Below are 22073 nucleotides of genomic sequence, written 5' to 3'. Positions count from 1 at the left end.
CCAACTATGAAGACAAGCTGTAGAAAGTTTTGAATTGCATTCTGTAACCATCACTTTTTTTTATTACATAAAATGTACATTGTTTACATTAACAAAAAAGCAACTAAATTTGCCATCACATGAATTCTATTTTTAGCCAGAGAACATACATTTTATTAATAGTGACATGCCATTGATTGGTACAAAATCAAAATCAAAGGTGTACAAAAGCCTAGATGAACAATAAGTTTTTGGGTTTTTTTAAGTACTAATTTTGATATTTGAAGAAATTATTTTAAATTCACTCCACAAAATGTGCATTCTTGTGTCATGAAAAAATGTGGTTGCACAAAAGTATAGGACATGACAAATGGCAGTTTATTTGAGCACAAAATGATAATCCAATCGTAAACGCTGCTGGAATACAGCTGGAATAAGACTACACAAAGTCTTACTGCTAATTTCCACTCATGTAATCAGTCATATATGTGATCTTCAAGTTTAGAAGACCTAAAATGTGCCAAATGTACTAGGCTACATAAGTGGATGCACATGCACCCCACTAATAACATTTTAGAAGGTATTCTAGGCTTGAATACCACTTAAAATATATTATGCATGAAATGCAAAACGCCATTTCACACGTATTGTGAATTGTTAGGATACCTGTATGGATATGTGTTTCCATGTGCACGTTTTTCCATGTATGTAGCAGTTTTCAGAATAAAGAAAGCCTGCCAATACTGAGCATTTGCTGCCACATCGTGGATGGGCAGAGTAACTGCAGGAGAGTTTTTATCCTGCCATCTAGTGGTACAAACCTGTCCTACTGCATAAGAGACTAAGAAAACCATGAAACATGATAAATAAACTTTAATTAGATAAATTTGCCAGTTGTCACTGATTTTCCAGAGAAATGTGGGTTTTTCGAAACTATTCTCTTAAACATAATTTACAGTGATCCTACTAAAGGGATACAGTTTAAGGGCATATAACATATACTGATAATTAAATGTAAAATATAAAAACAAATCTACCAAGAGTACTGCATCTCAATCTATCGTCTTAAAAACAGTAAATACTTTAGTTCACAAACTAAAAACCAATAGAGTATTAAGTAATTGTAATATCCTACCTCATAAATGCTATATTGACATTAATTAACTGTCCTTATAAGAACAATAATTGGCAGATATGTAATGTTTGGGAGAGAAGTGGGTTTATATGACATATATGATGTGTGAGTAGAAGCTTGTGCCCCACTCCCATGCTGGGAGCCAGAAGCAGCTGCCAATTCCATGACACTTTTAGCATTGAACAGATTAAACCTCTTGTTCAAAATGAGATTAATGATAGCCTGTAATTTATCAACTACACCTTTCCTTGTCCTTCCTTAGAAGAGGTGATGTGTTTGTGAAGTAAAAATTACCTCAGGTTAACTGAATTTAAAGTAGCCAGGAGGCCACTGAGCAAACTGGAAATACTAGAAATAATGGTTTTTAATCCATCTGAAGTTTAATTACATTCTCTTTTTTTGCATGATGAACAGTTTGAACTGACAGTTGAGAGGTATGATGAGAGATAAGGCACTAAATAATTCATGTTCTCTCACCTTAAGTGCTAATCAATATTCAACAGCTGTGCTGCCTAAATCAAGACATTGCACATCTTCAGCACCTCCAGGAACTGAAAAAAATCCATCACATTAACACAGCATGTAAGGCAGTGCTGGCCATAATGAATATGGGAATAATTTATTCATTTGGTTATTGACATTTACTGCAGCTACATGTGGGCAAATTAAGAGGTTTGCTTATATACAGTGCTAAATGGCTACTTTAGAGTACAGGACAGTGTCGTCCACAAAATATGAAAAGTATCTCCAGGAGATCAGATTCTGTGGAATGCCTTGTGATTTCTGTATGTGCACTCTGTCCCCTAACTGGCTGGATGACTACAGGAGGTGTTACAGCTTCTGTCAATGGGTGCACCTTGTTATCTGCTTTCTTGACAACTGGTGGCCTGAAGGCAGGAAGAAAGCTGTTTAAGGTCTCCCAGGATTTAAGTGATTGTGTCACAGGAGTCACTTTAATCTCTGTTTTTTCAGAATTATCAGATTTTCTTTCTTCCAGGTCCAGTTCAGAGTCATTTGAATGTGGAAAGTTGAAATAGGTGAACTTTGATCCTGATGACCCAGACAGTTCTTCAAGTTCAGTGGAAGGGAGGGACCTATGAGGAGAAGCTGGGCAAAATAATGAATATGGAACATTTTCCTTTACAGTGTCTTGATCAGGCTTAATTGATATGGTTGTGAGCTTCATTTTTTGGGGGGGAGTTTCCTGGAGCTCTGGGGAAGTTTCATGAATTGAGTGGTTCTCAAAAGGCAACCAGTGACCTTTGTCAGTAAGAATGGCATCTCCAGGTTTCACCTGGGAATATGGACGCACACAGTGAGTTTGTTCATTGAAGGCATCAAAGGAGCTTGTGGCATTGAAGTATGATAAGTCAGTCACTCCCCGTGTGCAAGCTTCATGGAAGGAGGTCAAACTATTTACATGGGTCCTTCCAGGACATGTGTACTTCCCCTTGGATGCAGATAATGGTCTCTTAACATCTGTTGTACCATCTGAATTACTTCTTCCATAGAGACGCTCAATGGTTTTTCTAACAAAACCTTTGGCAATGGCTAAACGGCTATTGTCATCCTCACTACTGTATGCCTCTGGTGATGTCTGGGAGTGGTTTCCCCCACTGTCAGTGGATTCAGGATTGCAGTCAGACAGGTCAGAATTTGAACTGGGTGAAAATCTTTTCACATTCTGTTTTCTACTGTTGCTCTTAGTAAGGAACATCTCTCTGATTGACTTTACTCGGTTAACATGACTGCTTCTTTCTGGCTCTTGTGCCAAAGAGTTGCTTGGAGAATCATAGCTGAAAGCTAATGAAGAGGAGGGGAGTTCTGATGTTATGTCCAAGTGTGAATGCTTAGTTGTTCTGACCACGTTTAGGGAATGATTTGGTGAGATTCGATTACCATGCTTTTCACTATACTTTCTGCCATGTGTTTGGGCCTTAGACGAAGCACTTTTAAACCCCTCTATTTTGTCTGTTTCATTGAATAGATGATAAACATTAGTTAAGTCATGAGTCTTTGAAACTTCTGGTATCTCAGTATGTGCCAAAAATGTCTTTACAGGTATATAGCTAACTCTTTGTGCAGCCAACTCAAGGTTACTGATTAGCTCTGCCACTGAATTTGAATTTTTCTTTTTTCCAGTAAAATGTCCAATATTTTCTTCACACCCTTCCACAGCTTCATCTGGATCATATTCTGATTGCTCGACAAAATGTTCTTGATGAATTAGAAAGCATTCTGGAGCCTCCGAAACCACTTGCTTCTCCTCAGAATAAACAATTTTACTTTTATAGATAACTTGTTCCTGCTCTGCCTCATGTTTAATCTTGTCCTCCATGTCTGAATTCACATGAGTAGCAAAGAGGGTAGCTAGCATTCCAGATGGTCCACTGTGCTTCACACAGTATGTTTCACTTTGTGATTCATTTTTGTGATCTTCATTTTGCAACTTACCTAAAGGTTTCTGCATGGGATCTTTCTGGTCCATATCAGTTACTGTTGCTGCATTTAATTGACGTTTTTCTTCTTTGTTGACTTGAACTTCAGAAAAGCTAATGACTTCTTCATCAAACCTGTTTCCTAAGATGTGTTCCCCCAAACTGAATTTGTCTTCTTCAGAAGCAGTCAATTTAACTTCACTGCTACTAGTTGACTCTTTTCCAGTAATCCTATCATTATCCTTTTTTATTGCATCCATCACCTTTTCCACAGTCTCCTTCTTTTCAATATAATCTATTGTATTAGGATATTCAGTATTCTTCTCTAGAACATATTCTTTCTCATCTAGTCCCTGATCTCCCTTGTGAGTTGCATCCACCGTTTCTCTTTTTACTTCTAACATGTGCTTATGGGAGGGCATGTCCTTGCAGATGTCAGAAGCACGTACACAGTCGCCCTGCTCTGTTGTCTCTATGTAGCAGATGTTTCTTTCCTGTTCCTTGGTTAACATTTTTATTTCTTTTTGAGTGCAAGCCAGTAATTGTGCCATAGACAACGCCAAACTGCCACTCTCTTCAAGGTGTGTTTTAATAGCTTTTTCAATGACCGATTTTACGTATGTGTTTACCTCCTCTTCAAATACAGAGTGCGGGAACCTAATTGTTTCATCACCTAAGAGTTGTGCTAGAACCCTATTTAACTTTATCTCTGAGAAAGACTCATTTACCTCTTCTGATACTTCCACCTGATTACCTCTTTTGCTCTTCAATTCTTGAGTGCAGAAATTTGCTAGCTCCTGTCTGACCCTGTCAGGAATACCTAGTTCTTCCATGAGTCCCTGAATTACCTCCTCCTCAAAGCCAAACCCACTGTGAGAGCCGCTCCTCAAGGAGTCTGTTATGACACTGTGACTCTGGGACCTGTAGTTCAGCTCCCAAAAACTTATCCAACTATCTAGCAGCTGAACACATGCTACATTCTGCAAAGCATTCAGACTGCCTGTCAGCTGCTCTGCATCTTCTATGGCTGCCGTCAGCTTAAGTGTTTGTGATGAAGAGCCAAATGTATTGCCCATGTGTGAGGAGAAGTCTGGCAAGCAGTCTGAATGCTTTGCAGAATGTAGCATCAGCCATTTTTGCTGCGTCACTTCACAGAGTGTCTGAATGTAATGGCAAAGCTCCTCAAGAACATGCTTCATATCTCGCTTTACTGCCATTTGGACTGGTTTTTCTATCATTTCTGCATCTGATAACGTCCTTAATGATGGACATTTATTAATTTCACATGTGCCAGTAACCCCCTGTGAACTGAAACTTTGCTGATTTCCATTTGATTTTCCATTTAAGTCACTACTTACTTGTGATTTGTCCAACAATGTTCTTCTGCATGCAAGTCCCTTGTTCGAAGTAGAATGTAGAACATCTGACTTCTTGGCAGAAGTTTTCTTTCTATTAAATATTTTTTTGCCCTCAGTTTGATGACTGAATCGTGATGCCTTCAACAAAGTATTGTTTTGTGGTATTAAATCTATAAATGGATGGCTAAGAGGAATATTTTCTGCAGAGGAATCTCTAGGGAAAGGTAACAGTTTAATGTGGCCATTACCTGTTGACGTTTTTTCCAAGGACTTATCAGTTCCTTGAGTTTTTGATAATTCTGATAGCTCTAATGATTCTCTTGATGCTGAATTATTTTCTGAGGTAGCATTACTAGTAAAAGATACCTTTTCTGTACAAACATTTTCTGGCAGTGCTGTTTGGATGCCATTTTTCTCAGAGGAATTATCATTCAGTAATACATTCTGTTCAGAAGACTTATTTTTACTGAACAGACTTCTGGAAGATAAAGTATTATCCATTAAAACACAACATGATAAATCCTCCTTTGCTGCTTCTCCAGCACCCACAGTCTCAGTGGTTATAAACAACACCTTTGGAGAGGGCTTTGTCTTGGTAAGTGGCAATTGTTCCTGTCCAGGATGTGGTTCATTTTTCTGCAACCAGAGTTCTACATATTCATTAAATACTGAGGGTGAGGAATGCAAAGCAGGAAGGCAGATGCATTCGCTAAGCTCCTGTGTCTCCTGGTACAAATCATGTTCCTCATGAAGCAGGTCTTTCTTTGGTGAAGCTGAACCTTTATTCAGTTTCCCGCTGGACAGGTTTGCTTGGACAGGATTCTTTTCATTGGTACATAGCTCTTCCTCAGCTGGTAATTCATTTGGACTTTGTGCATTCAGCTGAACAGTGTTGGGTAACACAGAAGGAATATTTTCATAACCATTAACGTAATAGTTTCTCATTTTTATCAGCTTTTTGGCAGCTTTTGCTCTACAATACTCAGGTAGTCTTATAGTTTCTGCATGTCTGGAAATATCCGCTCTAATTTTCCTTATTTCTTTGAGAATATCAGTTTCATTATTCTTTCGTTTTCGTTCAGAAGCGGAAGTCTGAAACATATGATTCTTTTTCACAAGTACTCTTACTGGCTTTCTCCTCTTGTTAGTATCAGCTGTTGAGGGATTTCTAGAGGCTGAAGGCTTAACAAATTCTGTTATAGGAGAACACGTTCTTGATTCAGTGTTTATGATTTCTTGAGGGATGTTTTTGTTATATGTTGTATGGAGGTTTTCCTGTCTGTGGAGTGTTTCATAAGTGGTGCTAGTCCAAAGCTCAGACTCCAATTTATCATTGCAAAAGGAAATTGTTTTGTTAGACATTTCAGGAAATATAGTATCAGATGTTTCTGCATGATCCATGGCTGACCCACAGGTGCACATATCCTGGACACATAGGTGCTTATTTGCAAAGAAATTCTCCTGGCAGACCTGCTGCTCATAGACATGAACCGTGGTCTCATGGAATATCTCCCCACCATCCTGTAGGATCTCAGCTGGATTGTAGAAACTGGACTTTTGCTGTGAGGTGAATGTGTTCAGTTCATTGGTAAGGCCAGTGCAGGGTTTGGGTACAGGGTGACTGATACACTGCTCTAACACACAGCATTCCTCTTTCTTCTCACCATTCTTTGCCTCTTCCCTGTATCCATAAGATCCAAGAGCGATTTCCTTGCTCTCAGTTTCAGTATGTTTCATTGGAGTCCCAACGGATAATTGTTTCTGCTGAAGTTGGTACCACCCTAAGGTAGAAGTACCTATTCTACCTACCTCCAGTACTTCATGCCTTATACTGCTGTCCTTATTAGAGACATCACTCTGGTCACTGGGGAAGGTCTGGATTATATCTGAGGGCACAGTGTCGACATCAACTGGAACGCCAAGATCAGGAGATTCTGAGATGCATTGCATTTGGCTGGTAATGCTGGAGCGACTAAGCGTGGTTGTCCACTGGATTGTCTCCTCCTCCTTAATAGTCAGGTGCACCTTCATCTCTACAGTCATGCTTCCATCCTGGTTGACCCGAAAGGACTTCTCAATGTCTTCATCAGTGGGCACCTGGATATTTTCCTCACCATCACATTCCAGACAGGCAACTGTGTCTGTCTCTGCCACGGATTCCGTAGGATGATCCATCTTCCTTTCCACAGAAGCAGGAGGGCTACTTGGACAGTCACAACTTCCTGCAAAACTCTTGTGTGTCTGACTCATAATGTAGTGCTCTGAGGATAGTGAAATAGGAGCTTTGGTACTTCTAGTCATGAATTTGTTTTTCCCTTTAGAAGTAAATTGTCAATAAGAGGATTAACACAGACACAGTCATGCAGCAGATAAATAAATAAAGGGCAGAGTGTTTTACCAGAATCAAACAGAAGTAGATGTGAAACCCATCAAGTTGATCAGGCAGTCCAGAACAGCAGGTAAATATTGACAGGAAGAAAAAAAGAAAAAGGAGAGACAATGCAATGGCGTGAGAGAGTTTTCATGCATGTTACAAGATGTAGGTCATGGTACGTATTACTAGAGATAGCAGTGTCTCAGCAATTCATGTCAGATCATCTCAACCATAGCCACTTACACATATATACAAGCCTGTAGGCATAAATACAGCTGGGTAATAAAAACAAAAGCATTACAAAAAAGCAGTTAATTCTGACACTTTCACAGAATTGCGCAGAAAGTGTTTCGGTAGTTTCAGCTTTATAGGCTGTGAAAACAACCTGCAAAAACACATATCATAAAAATGGTTAGTCTAAAGTGGAATTTCAACAGAGAACTGCCATTATAATGAACTGGACAGAATGTGCTGGACTTACACAACATAGGATGCGTTCCTACATGTTTGGCTGGTAGCCAAGTTGGAGCTGAGGGTTTTTGGGCATCATAGTCTCCTTTGCTGAAAGGCTCACGACCAGAAGCCACCACTACCCCCGAACACATGATCAGAGCAGAAAGACCATCCAACTGCAACACAGCAAAACATATCAATTTGATCACACATTCAGCTATGTACAGATTTTCAAATTACTCATTATGGAGCTTCTTGAGTACTGATCTAGTAACATGTTAAATATCTCTTCTATAGACAAGTGATTTAAAATTTTAAATTCCATACCAAGTAGGAATTTGCCCTAATTTTCTCTAAAAAAATTCATTTAATAATTCATTGTTCATACACCTTTTAAACTAGAAGTATTTGTACTGTGTGGCATGAAGAAATTGCAGGTGAGGGTAAGGAGTGAGATGTTACAAAAACGTATTTCTGTTTTAAGCCAACTAAAACATAAATAAAATAGCTAAAAGTTTAAATAATAGCTACTTTTACTTGTGTAATTCAGAGCTCTGCCATTGCATTTAATATATCTAGTGGTCACTGATAGTCAAAGGCTATTGATTTTTAGTTACAATTGATTTTTAGTTACAATTGATTATTTCAGTTACTATTTAAATTTGCAGTAGTTTTCAGTGGTTGAGGGTCCCTATTACAGTATATTTCTCACTCCTCCTCTCAGGCTCTGTTCCATGATGCAGTTCTGTATAATAGGATGAGATGGTAAAGAGGATTAACTCGGGTTGTGGGTCATGCTCAGCCCATCATATTTATGCTCATATCAACTGTGGACAAGCCCCTGATGTATTTAAATGAATAACAGTTTGCACTATATCCCAACCTGTACCAATATGGTTACATGGCCAAGGCCTCCTAAAGTTAGTGAGCAGAAATAATGCTATAAGCATAAATCCCCATAAAAATTTGTTCCCACCACGCTGACAATTAACAAAGCAATGGCATTTACTCAAGTGAAGTTTTACCTTAATAAGTGACTTTGTCACCAACAGCTGACACATTATTATGTGGCTGATGCTTTTGTAAAACCAAAAATTGCTTAACCAACGTAGCTAAAACATGGATTCTGCATTGATGGCTGCAGAAAGAAAACGTAGTGGTTCTAACCAATTAATCAATTTAATCCTGTAAAAATGCTGAAAAAATGCTGTAGGAAGAAAGAATATTGGAGACATTGTTCTAGCACATATAAATAAACACTTAAATGAACCTGTTTCTAATGACTACCTAAAAACTGACTCAACTACACTCTAACTCAACTAATGACTTCAACATTAACTTCAGGAAAAATGTGTTCATATGCTATATTTACTTTTTTTCTTAATCTGGGTAGGATTTTCTATTGAAAAAGCCAACAGAAAATTCACTGCCACATTGATCAAAGATTTTAATGGTTTCAGATTATTTGGCCTGGAACACAAAGTCACTGTAGTGGTAGAGTGTAACTGAGGAGCAGTTGTAGTACCTGAGCAGTAGTAGTAACTGAAGTGGTATAGTGTAACTGTGTAGCAGTAGTAGTAATTGAAGTGGTATAGTGTAACTGAGGGGCAGTAGTAGTAACAGTAACTGACCAGTAGTAGTAACTGAAGTGTTAAAGTAGAGTGTATCTGTGGAGCAGTAGTAGTAACTGACCAGTAGTAATAGCTGAAGTGGCAGAGTGTAACTGTGTAGCTGTGTAATTTTTATACAAACTGAGTTGTGAAAATTTGTCCAAACATTGTCAAAACGTGCAGAAAGACAAGTGCCTCAGTTTGATACTAGAAAAAAAAAAAGAAAAAAGAGGCCAAAAGAGTACTATAGTTCTCACCCTTCTTCCATCAGGAGTGTATAGCTTCAGGACAGGGAAGCACATGACTTCAGATATGTGATCTAGAAGTGCCTCAAAGGAGTGGGTGGTCCTCTTTTGCAGTAACAGCGTATGCTTGACTTCAGGATTTCCATTGCGGAAAACCACCAGCCGCCTGGGTGCCTGCAGCAGGGGGGCATGCTGGCGCCACTTGGCCCCGCGTGTGCCACGTGGGGCTGGCCTCTGGGCCTGGTGTCGGCTCTGGCTCTGCCAGGCCAGGTTCCTTCTGCTGAAGGGCCGGGCATGGTACCATGGAAGCGGTTTGTGGCGTGCCCGCTCCAGGTCAATGGGCTTGACGGTACGCTTGTCAGAGCAGATGTAGGACTGGCCGTGATGCAGCTGGTCGAGGGAGTGAATGGCCGTGCGGCCCCGTGGCGTGGTGATGATGCGAACCCCGAAGGGCAGTGGGATACGCTTGGACAGGCTGTCCAACAGCGCCTCAAAGGTCTTGAAGGTGCGGCTGTTGATAACCACTGGTAAGCCATTGAACTGGGCATCGCCACTTTTGAAGAAGCACACGTGCTTCGAGGCGATTGGCTCGGTCATGTATGGTTGGCGTGATGTCATCAGTGTATGGTCACTTTCTGAGGATTGGACGGGCAGTGGAGCCCTGTGCACCATTGGTGCTTTGTTCATAACCTTACTGTGACAGCAGCCAATTAGGGGAGATAGAGGGAAGTGAAAGAAAAGGTAGAGGAGAGGAACTGTAATGCAAAATGTAAATGCAAAATAAATGTAAATGCAAAATAAACGTGACTTGTCTTGCCAACACCTTAATGAGAAAAACTGGCCTCATAATTGCCAGCATGAACAAACACATGAACTCAAGCAATTTACATCGTTTTAATAAGTCTAATTAAAGTACTGGTATAACCAATGTTAAACAGGTTGAGCCCTGAATTGTGAGTGTATAATTTGTACAACAGATAGGAACATCTTTAACACGTGTTGTTTATCACCTCATCTTGCTAGATTAATCACACTGGCACTGTATCACAGTGGTCAGTTATTTCGGCAATCCAATTTATAATTACACTGAATGATCACTATTATTGCAATATAGTGAAATAATTTGTTTAATTGTGTATAGTGAAAAATGAGTGAAAGTTTTATATTAAAATAACATTAAACTAATATTTTGGTCATTCAAAATATGGATTATAATTAATCAAATGTGTTATTACTTTACAGAAAGTGAAGAAAAGGGAATATTAGGCTGTTCAAAAAAATAGCAGTGTCTACGTTTTCCATTGCAAACTCAAAAATGTACTGGATAAACTGAAAAATGCTTGAATATTTAGCTGTGAATCACTAAACTAATATTTAGTTGTATAACCACTGTTTCTGAGAACTGCTTCGCACCTGTGTTGCATGGGGTCAACCGACTTCTGACACCTGTGAACAGGTATTCCAGCCCAGGACAATTGGACTACATTCCACAATTCCTCTGCATTTCTTGGTTTTGCCTCAGAAACAGCATTTTTGATGTCACCCCAAAAGTTTTCTATTGGATTAAGGTCTGGCGTTTGGGCTGGCCACTCCATAACATTAATCTTGTTGGTCTGGAACCAAGATGTTGCACACTTACTGGTGAGTTTTGGGGTCATTGTCTTGTTGAATCACCCATTTCAAGGACATTTCCTCTTCAGCATGAGGCAACATGACCTCTTCAAGTATTTTGATGTATTCAAACTGGTCCATGATCCCTGGTATCCAATAAAGAGGCCCAACACCATAGTATGAGAAACATCCCCATATCATGATGCTTGTGCCACCATGCTTCACTGTCTTCAGTGTACTGTGGCTTGAATTCAGTGTTTGGGGGTCGTCTGACAAACTGTCTGCGGCCCCTAGATCCAAAAAGTAAAATCTTGCTTTCATCAGTCCACAAAATGTTGCGCCATTTCTCTTTAGGCCAGTTGATGTGTTGTTTGGCAAATTGTAACCTCTTCAGCAAATGTTGTTTTTGCAGCAATGGGACTTTGCAGGGGATTCTTGCAGATAGCTTGGCTTCACATAGGCGTATTCTAATTGTTACAATATTCACAGGTAACTTTAGACCTTCTTTGATCTCCCTGGAGCTGACCATTGCCTGAGTCTTTGCCCTTTTGGTTTTTCTTCGATCCATTCAAATGCTAGTTTTCTGCTTTCTTCTGTCTTTCTGCTTTTTGTTGCCATTTTAAAGCATTTGAGGTCATTTTTTTCTGAGCAACCTATCATTTTCTGCACTTCTTTATATGTTTTCCCCTCTCCAATCAACTTTTTAATCAACGTATGATGTTCTTCTGAACAATGTCTGGAATGACCCATTTTACCTTTTTTTTTTAGAGAGAAAAATGCACTATAACCAGTATGCACAACATTTGCTGTTTTTATCCTTTAATAGGGGCCACCTGTTTGACACCTGTTTTTTCACAGAATGAATGACCTCACTTATTGAACTTCACACTGCTATTATTTTGAACACACTCCTTTTAGTTCATTATTTAATTACACAGAATCAACAGCATGCATGTCATAACTGTTGGGTCTGTTGGTTCATTACTCTACTACAACTACTAGTAATTTTTTGCCATGTAGAAATATATATTTCTACCAAAAACAGTGATTGATCTGGTTAGTGATGTTGGACTGCGATTATTTTGAACACAACTGTACATTCACCTCATGGATGATTAACTGGGCAACTACTTTCTACTTTCTTTAAACAAGTGCTTGATACAAAAGAAGAAGGTAACACACATTCAGTAATAATGCAGGCAAAAAGTATTTTCACACTTACCAGATTTCCCATGTTGAAGACAAAGTCTGGAAGAGGAGGACACGGAATCTCTTTTGTTGTATGTGGAACTCAGTGATGGAGGCTGGAAGATATTTTGGGTCATGGCTTAAGTGTTAATTTCCTTAATCTATGCCCTGTGCTAATCCCCTCTGCACAGAGAGCTCTTTACACACGTGTGTGAGTGCATGTGTGTTTACATTTGTGTGCATAAGTGATAAAAGAGCTCACAAGAATCGAGAGCTATTGTGTATGTTTGAGTGACTATCTTTGTCTTATTCATCATTCAAATAAACAGGCGTAAATAAAAAATAAAAATTAGATAGATATGGACAATAAACTAAATACATGAGCACAGTGTCTGATGAATAACCTTCTCTTGCGGTTGATTTTAGTGTTAAACCCTGTTACAGCTGGCCAGTTTCTGTGTTTCTGTGTTTTGGGCCTAAGTGGCCTAATCTCATTGTGCATACATAAGAAGGATAAGGACAGACTATGTGTGAGTGTGCAGCACATGTGTGTGTGTGTGTGTGTGTGTGTGTGTGTGTTGCTATATGAGAAAAAGAGAAACAAGCAAGAGAAAGACAAGACCACGGTATGACTACCTTATCCCCTCCTCTGGCTGGTTGTTGAATGCTTCGTTATGGATAAACCATCTCAAACAATCCTTCCTTTCTGAACTCCAGTTGAAAGAATGCATAGCAGCCAAACCAAAATAACAACATGCAAAACTATTGTGTGTGTGTGTGTGTGTGTGTGTGTGTGTGTGTGTGTGTGAGGGTGAAAGAAAGAGAGAGAGACAGACAGACAGAATGACAGAGAGAATAAGAAAATATGATCTCATTCCACCAATAATAAAACAGCAAGTGTTACACTTATTATACACTACATATTACACACACAAACACACAGGCCAGGCAGGCACACATACTCTGTCATTAACCCTCACCTGAGGCTGGAATAAGGTGGAAAATGATCAAAGAACTACCATTACCCATGGGACCAATGATCATTGGAATGTGCACATGTTCCCTTAGTATATATACATAGGGAAAGAATGTTGGACCTGGAGGAATAGAAGAACTTTGGAATGCCTGTGTGGTCTCCTGCTGGGTCTGTCCCATTCCCAAAACAAAACTGAGAGTAGGAATGTCAAACATCCAGTAGAGCAAACTCCATTCCCACTGATAAGAGACTGTGTGTGTGTGTGTGTGTGTGTGTGTGTGTGTGTGTGTGTGTGTGTGTGTGTGTGTGTGTGTGTGTGTGTGTGTGTGTGTATATTCATGCGCTGTGTGTGAGATGTACAATTGCACATACTCACAGCTTAATTATCTGGTATAGTTTTAGTAAACCCACAGGCTCACACACACAACAGAATCTGATGTTCGATCCCTGTTAGTTCTAAGATGTGTAGTACTGAGATATCTGAACTGAATGCCTGGCTCTATATTTAATCCTTCACTGCAGTCTAGGTGCCGACTCCAGATCCCTGAGCACTTACTGGGAAGCTATCTGGGACACACACACACACACACACACAAATCAAGAAATTATCTTTCTTCCATCCCATCTCCCTTTCTGTGTCATTCTTTTTCCTTCTATTTCTCAAGTATGCCTGGTGACCTTCTGAGATATGTCTGTAAATGGATGTGTTGGAAGTTAAGATGAAAGCCCCAGTCCATGCTGGCATGAATGAGGGAGAATTCCAGGCTTCTCCAGAGCATTTTGAGGAGGAAGCGGAGATTCCAGACTCCTGGCAAAGCACTTCCTGCTGCCGGGCTCCTCACTGCTCCGGGTCCTGACCGCTCTTCCACTGGAATTCCCGACTGCACTGGCCTTCAACCCCACATCATGCCAGTCTGCTAAACTTCTCAGGTTATACACAGGCCTTTACACAGATCAATGGTATGCAGTGCATACACACACACACACACACACACACACACACACACACACACACACACACACACACACACACAGCATAAAAAGACATTCAGAGATACAGGTGAACACTCCTTTCAAACTAAAATATGAATGTCTACAAAAATAAATGTTTTGACAGAACCCACAGACATACACCCACTTTTGTGTCATAAGGAAACAGCTATCAGAACAGATTACAGCAGAACAATAGTCTCACCTTAGCCTGCTCTCTATAAATCTAACCTACACACATACGTACACGCTCATGCACGTATACACTTACCTCCCAGCCATACTCACTCTACAAAATTGTTCCCTCCTCTTAGTTCTTATCCCTTCGATAATTTTGAACTTTAAAAGGCTCATCCAAGATAACTCTTATGCGTTAATAGTCTTTACAAGTGGCGAAAGGGCTATCTGTTTTCTAAACAAAGCTTCAGGTTATTATCAGTTTATATTTCTTTATTTTTAAGGCGATTATATTTGTAAGGTGCTCAGTCTAATAATCTAAAACTATTAACTATAACTAAACCAGTTTTCCAAAATAAACATGCTCTTCGGTGAAACCACAGGTCTTAGGCACATAATGTGCTTTCCACCATTTATCCAAGAATTCGCTCTTTTGATGGGTTGCGCGTGATTTTTTCGACAGCACGCGAGTGCCCTCTGGCGGGCGCTATACAGTCCTTTCCACCTTCTCAAATTAGATTATTGTATCCGACTTTTATTAAATGGAAAAGTAATAAATCACTTAGTATTTAGTCCGAAATATTAAAAGACCGATGTCCAACATGTAATTGAATCCTGTATCATTTCGAATGTTTTTTTTTTTCAATTACACTTTCCCTACCTGTGGGCTGAGGCAAATGTTTGCCTACTTTTTTGTCGTTTTTTAAAAATTCTTCATTGATCATTTATAAATATAAAGCCAGTTCCTAGACTTATGTCCTAGGTTACCACTGCTCTGCTTTCACATTGCTGTTACTACTGCAATAAGGGAATAATTGTCCATTTGCATAGGAAAGCACATTTAGATAAAGTCTAATTAAATACACATCTATTTTATAAGACAGCTTTGCTTTCATACTAAAATCCAAACTATTCAAGTTGGCTTGAACAAAAGGCTTCATATATAGGCCTTATTGCAGTCTGACTATTTCCCCTCTCTGGGTTGTTGTCTAATTCAAACACCCCAACCACATCCCGCAGAAAGCAAGAAAAAAACAACAAACAAAATGTACATATGCATGTGTGTCTGTTCCTATTCTGCTCAGGTGCTAATGTGGAACTTGAATGATAAACAGGAACATTGCTGTGACCCCCCCTGTCTGAAGCATGCCTGGGAAAGAAACATACAGACATAGGTCTGCACACACACACGCACACACGCACACACACACACACACACACACACACACACACACACACACACACACACACACACACTCCCACACACCCACCCACCCACCCACACACACACACACACACACAGACACACACACCAAAGGCATACTCCAACAAAGGTGTCTGGCCTGTGTTATGGTGCCCTTTCTTCTTTATTTAGTTTTATTCTGATGTATTCTTATTTAGGAGGAAATCCTTCTGTCTTTCCCAGAGTAGTGGAAGCAATGTGAATTTGAGTGAACTTTGTTTCCTGAACAAGTGAGGATGTTCCCTGCTAATCTTTCACAGGGTAAGTCACCTAGACAGTCCTTACACTGAGGAAATGTGAGCAGGTGCTCTTGGAAACTTCCACAAATGCTCCAATATTAAACACAATGAACATTCATCTTTTTGTTCATAAATACATCAATGGCAACATTCCAAACATAATCTATTTTTAAGGAATGCTGAAATTGTAATCTTGCTGATGTGATTACTATATTATTATTAGTATTTTATATATATATATATATATATATATATATATATATATATATATATATATATATATATATATATATATATATATATTCTATATAATAATGTAGAATCATTATGGATTCCACAACAAAATATCTTAGCAAAAATACAGTGATTTTGGAGATATAGTGTAAAAATAAACAAATAAGCACTTTCTTTGAATGTTAAAGCCATTATTTGTAAAAATATGGTCTTAACTGCAAATGGATATTTGTGTCAGCCTCTCCCGTATAGTCTCCTATTTTGAATCTTGTGTAACTAAATAATGCTGCCACATTTGTTGCATTTTGCCAGTGGACCTCTAAAGCTGATAGCTGTGGCAACACGTTGGATTTTAACTCAATAAACAAATTTCTCAATTTATCTTGATCAAATTTTAAAGATTACATTTTTTAAATATTAGATATCACTTTTATACTCTCACCACCACCAAATCAAGGGACTTTTATAACCAATAACTAAGGTTTATTTTAACTCAACAGCTAAAACCATGCATAGAACTCAAATATAATTTGCTTTGTCTCTCGTTATTATAAACCTCTGAAAATGAAATATATATATATACGCACACAGACACACACACACACACACACACACACACACACACACACACACACACACTCTCCTAAAAGTCAAATCAGTGAAAATAGCTTATTGTGTCAGAGCTTGGATCACTGATCAAGTGTGAGTTTATATTTAGAAGCAGCACAACTGGACTGGGTTTGGGAAAGCCATGCCTATGAAAGTGATAAGGCCAGGGCGGAGACTCATATTCCAAGGATTATAAAACCCAGTCACACACACACACTCACATACACACACACACACACACACACAGACAGAGTCAAACAAGCATACGTTCAAATGCACCTATACTCGCTCACACATACATTCCGTTTAAGACAAGAAACACCCTATTTATTACAGCTGACTCTGATAAACACTTAAAGTCCTTCACTTAAAGTTGACTGTAAAAGATAATACACGCTTGAGCAATTTTTGTTTTCTCTTTTGTTGTGTATTTGATGGCTTTTATTGTGGTCATAGCAGCGCATGCACAGGAGGGATTCCTGTCTTTCTACACCTAAGGGCAATGTTGGGATTTTCATTAGTCAGCTTGTAAATTTGGGTATTAGGTCTAGTCAGCTACTCCCAGCCCCCACCACAATACACCTCTCTCTTACAAGTGCAACCACTCCCTCCCAGTCAGGTGCTTCTGGGTGGGGACAAAGCCTATTGTTTGGCCTTTAGCACACAAAATGAAATTCACACACACACACACATACGTGTGTGGGAATCTGTAAAAACTTGCCGCTGTTGCATATTTCCGTCGTTTTTTTCTAAAAAAAGGATTGAGGGTCAGTGTTGGTGACCTGCTTCAAAAAAGCCTCTTCCTTCTTCAAGCAGAAGATGAACACAGAACTAAGTGCACACTCTTAGCAACATACCAGCCAAGGCAGACCAACACTGATTGTGTGAGTGAGTGGTGCTGGTGTGTGTGTGTGTGTGTGTGTGTGTGTGTGTGTGTGTGTGTGTGTGTGTGTGTGTGTGTGTGTGTGTGTGTGTGTGTGTGTGTTGTAATGGTGGGGGAGGGGGTGGTGGTGGTAGTGCTCAGTCTCTTATTGATGTTGATGATGGTCTTTGTTTGGTGAAGGTGCAGAGATTACGATCATATTTAAGTCACTGGAGCCAACAAAGCTGCCTTAAACAGGAAGAAGTGTGTTAATCTCAGTTTCCCTGCAGCAAGAATACATGCACATGTGTGCCCACACAAGCTCACACACACACAATCAAGCACACACATATACACACACACACACAAACACGTGCACGCAGAAGTAAAAAAAAGTTGAAAAGAAGGTCAGAAATACACAATGCAAAGATTAGGAGCAGCAGTGTTGGGGGGTTGTAATGAGGGAGGAGGCAGTAGAAGTACAAAGAAAAATACACATTATTAAGAACAAATTGACAATGATAAGCAAAAAGCCTCATCATTCAGATTTTTATTTTCCAAAAGTGCAAAAAGGTATGAAATTACATTTTAACATGCTAATCACTGTACATTTTATTTATAAAATAAGATATTTACAGAGGTTTTTGTTTTATGGTGTCATATTAAAACATTTGAAGGTTTCATTAAAAATTCAATCAATTTATATAATTACCAACCTTTATAGGTCTTTTCACTCCCTTCCCTAGTGTGCTTTGTGAACACATAAACATGGGACAATGTGTTTGCTAAGTCAGGAACTGCTCTTGTGATGTAGAGAACTCATGTGTTGCTATAGTTACAGTAGTACACAGCAGTGCTAGCATCTGACAATACAGAGGATATTAGGTCAGGCCCCTGCATGGGTGCCTGAGGAATCCCATATGAGAGATACTGCTCAAATTCATTAGTGTCAACCTCACTCAGCATCTCAGGACCATGGCGGTGTGCTTCTGTAGGAGTGCGTGAGTGCTGTTCAGCAAGGGTATGTGGATGTGTATGACTCTCCTGGGGAGGTGATAGATCCTCAACTGTATGCTTCACTTGAGAGGCAGGGTTATAGAACACGCCTAGGGTGGACTGGCAGGGCAGGTAGGCAGGGGGTGGGCCCTGATTGGAGCCAGCCGATAGGTTTCTGTTGAAGAGTACCTGAGACAGTGGATGGGAGTGAAGAGGATTGTGGGGAGCATTGATATTGTGGCCCATCTGTGCACTGACATTCGTACTGCCCAGTTCCTGAGAGTGTGTGCTGGTTATCAGATTGGTTTGGCTGTTGCTGTGGGAGTGTGCACTAACGAGTGTGTGTGGGTTGACCCCTTGGTGCACACCGCCATGAGAGTGTGCTGTGACGTGAGGATGCACCTCTCCCTGCCCACCGCCATGAATGTGTGTGTTGACAATATGTTGAGGGTGCCCATGGGGCACGTAGTCTTGGTGCTGACTGTAGCCATAAGCTCCCTGGGAACTCTCCTCCTGAGGATGGACAGCGAAAAATGTGGTCTCTGTCCCCAGCTCGTCCATTGGGGAGGAGTCAGGTGTGGGCAGACTGTAGTTTTCAAAGAGACCCTGGGTATCACAGTACTGTGGCAGACTCCCCTGGGGCATGCCGGTGGGGGGCAGGGAATAGCCCACCCCCAGACTCTCCATGCCCAGAGGGGTCTGGGGCTCAGACGTCCCAGGCAGCAGGAAGCCGGAGTCCAGACGCTTGATCCTCTTCACCTGCTTACGACGCCGGGGCCTGTACTTGTAGTTTGGGTGGTCCTGCATGTGCTGCACGCGCAGCCGCTCGGCCTCCTCCACAAATGGCCGCTTGTCCACCACTGACAGCGCCTTCCACGACTTACCTATCAAACAGGAAGGAAGAGACACAGGTCAAAGGCCAGACTAGTTTAGAGCAGAGGTAAGGTTAATCGCTATCATTGTTGGAAATGCTTCTCTTAAAAAAGACCAGTTAAGCAATATGTGTAGACATATGATTTGTATCAGGCTCTAGTAGTAAAAGACCATTTCTGTCAAATAGGCTTTCAACTTTAAAAGGACACTAAACCTGAATACAAATATCACTTAGAAAAAAAAAACTTCATCTCATAAATGATTTGGGTCAGTGATGCGTATAGACAGCAAATGTCCTTCCAGGTTATTGCCATATGACTTGGATGCAATCCAAACAAAGTTTTAGGAACTCTCCACACTGCTGTCAGGTGTCTCCCAGGGACCTAGTGTATATTCCCAGGGACCTAGTGACTAGACATGTCTGCAGTCTCCAAATTTTACTTTTAAATGAGGCAACAAGAAGATGCATATGGATAACATAATAATAACACAAAGCTTTGGCCCAGTGCAGGCAAAAACAATTTGGCTCCATACCTATGAATACCATGGAGGATATCGTTCTGAACACCAGTATAAACGGGGCTGACTAAATGCAGCCTCATATGGCTTTATCACCAACACAGTATTAATTAGATCTTAATTCCTTTAATACCCAAATATTAAAGAGTAATACTTAGATAAATATAAACAGCTGCAGTAATAACATTAGGTTTATCTATCATAAATTTAGTATTTTTCACTGTAGTCATTAATTTGCTGTATACATTCATTGACCCTTTTGCCTGAGGCAAACTACAGGTGGCTATTGCAGGGGCAACCCAAGAGGAGCTTGGGGTTTAGTGTCTCAAGGGCACAATGGCTGTTATCAGCTGCCATCAAACCAGTGACCTCCTGTTCTAGCTAGCTGGCTTTTTCAGAGAATGCCTTTTCAATAAGACAACTCTAACCTACTCAAAAATGTATTAACATTTATCATTTATTAAATGTAGCAAATTTCATGACAACCAAATCAGTTGTGAATAAACAAAATTGTATTTAGTGTTTTATTCAACGAATTGGTCTTAAATAATAATTCCACATTGTTTACATCAGCATATGACTTTATATCACACTGTACTTTGGGATTCCAACCCCTTCAAATACATAAGAGGTTAAATCCATGGTCCTGTATGGTTTAAGAAATAAAGAAACATCCTATTATATAATAATAAGTACAAAGAATGTAAAACCACTATATGTAATGTATATGTATATGTAATGAATATGTAAAAGATTAATTAATGAAATGTCTAGAATTGTTAATGCTTCATCTTACAGTGAATCATAACAAAAAGTTATCATGTCCCGTAAACACTGGCCCGTGGTTCAAATTGCCGAATTTAAACCCGTTTCTTATTATGGTCTTATAAACACAATTAAGTACTTTTTCAATAATAGGCTTACGACATTAGAAGGTTTGCTTGCAATGGCTTCTAGTCTATAATATCTGCATGTAACTAAAAGATATATTTGACTAACCGTGTGTGAAATAGAACATACTTGCAAAAAAAAAGTAATTAGATTAAATTAAAGCATCACAATTAATTAGGATTGCACTTCGTAATGCCAACTGTAATGACCAAAAGTCGCGATTACTCATTACTAAATTAGAGCTTCTTCAGTTTCTTCAGTTTTTTTTAAATAAAATACAAATACCTGTTTACTGTTTACCTAATAAAGTTAACAATAAACGAATAGTTATGAAATTACGGAAATATGGTTTGTTCCATTTTAAACACTGGTCCTCCATTTTTCAATAACGTAAAACCTTCGAATGAAATTAATCTCTGATAAAAGGATCCTTTTGCAAAATTAATGCAGGCACTATACACGGTTACATAAAAACGAAACTCACTCAAACAATTTATTGCAGTCCAAAAACACCAGCGGAGACTAGCTCAAATCAAAATAAATGTGTAATAAATGTGTAAGCATTAACGATTCCACTCACCGAGCATTTTGCTGAGTTCAGCGTTGTGCAGGTCAGGATTTTGCTGTGCAAGTCTCTTTCGCTCATCTTTTGCCCAAACCATAAATGCATTCATTGGCCTGCGGATGCGCGGTTCGCTCTTCCCACGCCCAGGACCGCCAGCGCACGCGTCGCTCTTCACTTTGGTGTCTGCGAGCGGACTCAGCGGGTCTGTCCACGCGCACTGGCCCACGCCGGGCATCATGACTGAGCTGGTGCCGCGAGCTTGGCTTGTATCGTCGCTGGCGTAGCCCGCATCGGGACTGCTCATCTCCGCGGAGGGACGTGGACTCACTCGCACCTTGGGGCCGCGGCTCAGTGTCCCTTTAGTTATACCTGCGCGTCGGTCGTGGCAGACGAACTTGTCGCGAGAGATAGTAGAAAAGTTTGGATCAAAGCAGAAATATGTGCGCCCGTATTGCTCGTCAGCTTTCTCTGCTGGCGGAGGTGACCTGTTCCGGGATTTTCAAGAGTC

General features: G+C 39.9%; 2 protein-coding genes across 2 annotated transcripts; both read right to left on the bottom strand.

The window, feature by feature from the left end:
* Window positions 1-1817: 1817 nt before the first annotated feature.
* On the bottom strand, window positions 1818-10279 carry LOC113579295 (RP1 axonemal microtubule associated). Its single transcript, XM_027013110.2, has 3 exons — window positions 9605-10279; window positions 7766-7913; window positions 1818-7225 (listed from the first exon to the last, which is right to left on the bottom strand). The coding sequence occupies exons 1-3, from the start codon at window positions 10277-10279 to the stop codon at window positions 1818-1820; spliced, it is 6231 nt and encodes a 2076-aa protein (XP_026868911.2).
* An 8041-nt stretch (window positions 10280-18320) lies between these two features.
* On the bottom strand, window positions 18321-22073 carry sox17 (SRY-box transcription factor 17). Its single transcript, XM_027013100.2, has 2 exons — window positions 21581-22073; window positions 18321-19601 (listed from the first exon to the last, which is right to left on the bottom strand). The coding sequence occupies exons 1-2, from the start codon at window positions 21867-21869 to the stop codon at window positions 18541-18543; spliced, it is 1350 nt and encodes a 449-aa protein (XP_026868901.2). The 5' UTR covers window positions 21870-22073; the 3' UTR covers window positions 18321-18540.

This window comes from Electrophorus electricus, chromosome 19 (assembly GCF_013358815.1).
Source record: "Electrophorus electricus isolate fEleEle1 chromosome 19, fEleEle1.pri, whole genome shotgun sequence".
NCBI classification, from domain to species: Eukaryota; Metazoa; Chordata; class Actinopteri; order Gymnotiformes; family Gymnotidae; genus Electrophorus; species Electrophorus electricus.
This window is presented reverse-complemented; position numbering and strand designations above follow the sequence as displayed.

What these genes read in the sequence shown, in the direction of transcription:
- sox17 (XM_027013100.2), bottom strand. Translation starts at nt 21,869, where the DNA reads ATGAGCAGTCCCGATGCGGGCTACGCCAGCGACGATACAAGCCAAGCT. An exon ending in TGAACTCAGCAAAATGCTCG is followed by an intron (nt 19,602 to 21,580) that starts GTGAGTGGAATC and finishes CCTGTTTGATAG; the next exon opens with GTAAGTCGTGGAAGGCGCTG.
- LOC113579295 (XM_027013110.2), bottom strand. Translation starts at nt 10,279, where the DNA reads ATGAACAAAGCACCAATGGTGCACAGGGCTCCACTGCCCGTCCAATCC. An exon ending in ACACTCCTGATGGAAGAAGG is followed by an intron (nt 7,914 to 9,604) that starts GTGAGAACTATA and finishes GCTGTGTTGCAG; the next exon opens with TTGGATGGTCTTTCTGCTCT. An exon ending in AGGAACGCATCCTATGTTGT is followed by an intron (nt 7,226 to 7,765) that starts GTAAGTCCAGCA and finishes TTACTTCTAAAG; the next exon opens with GGAAAAACAAATTCATGACT.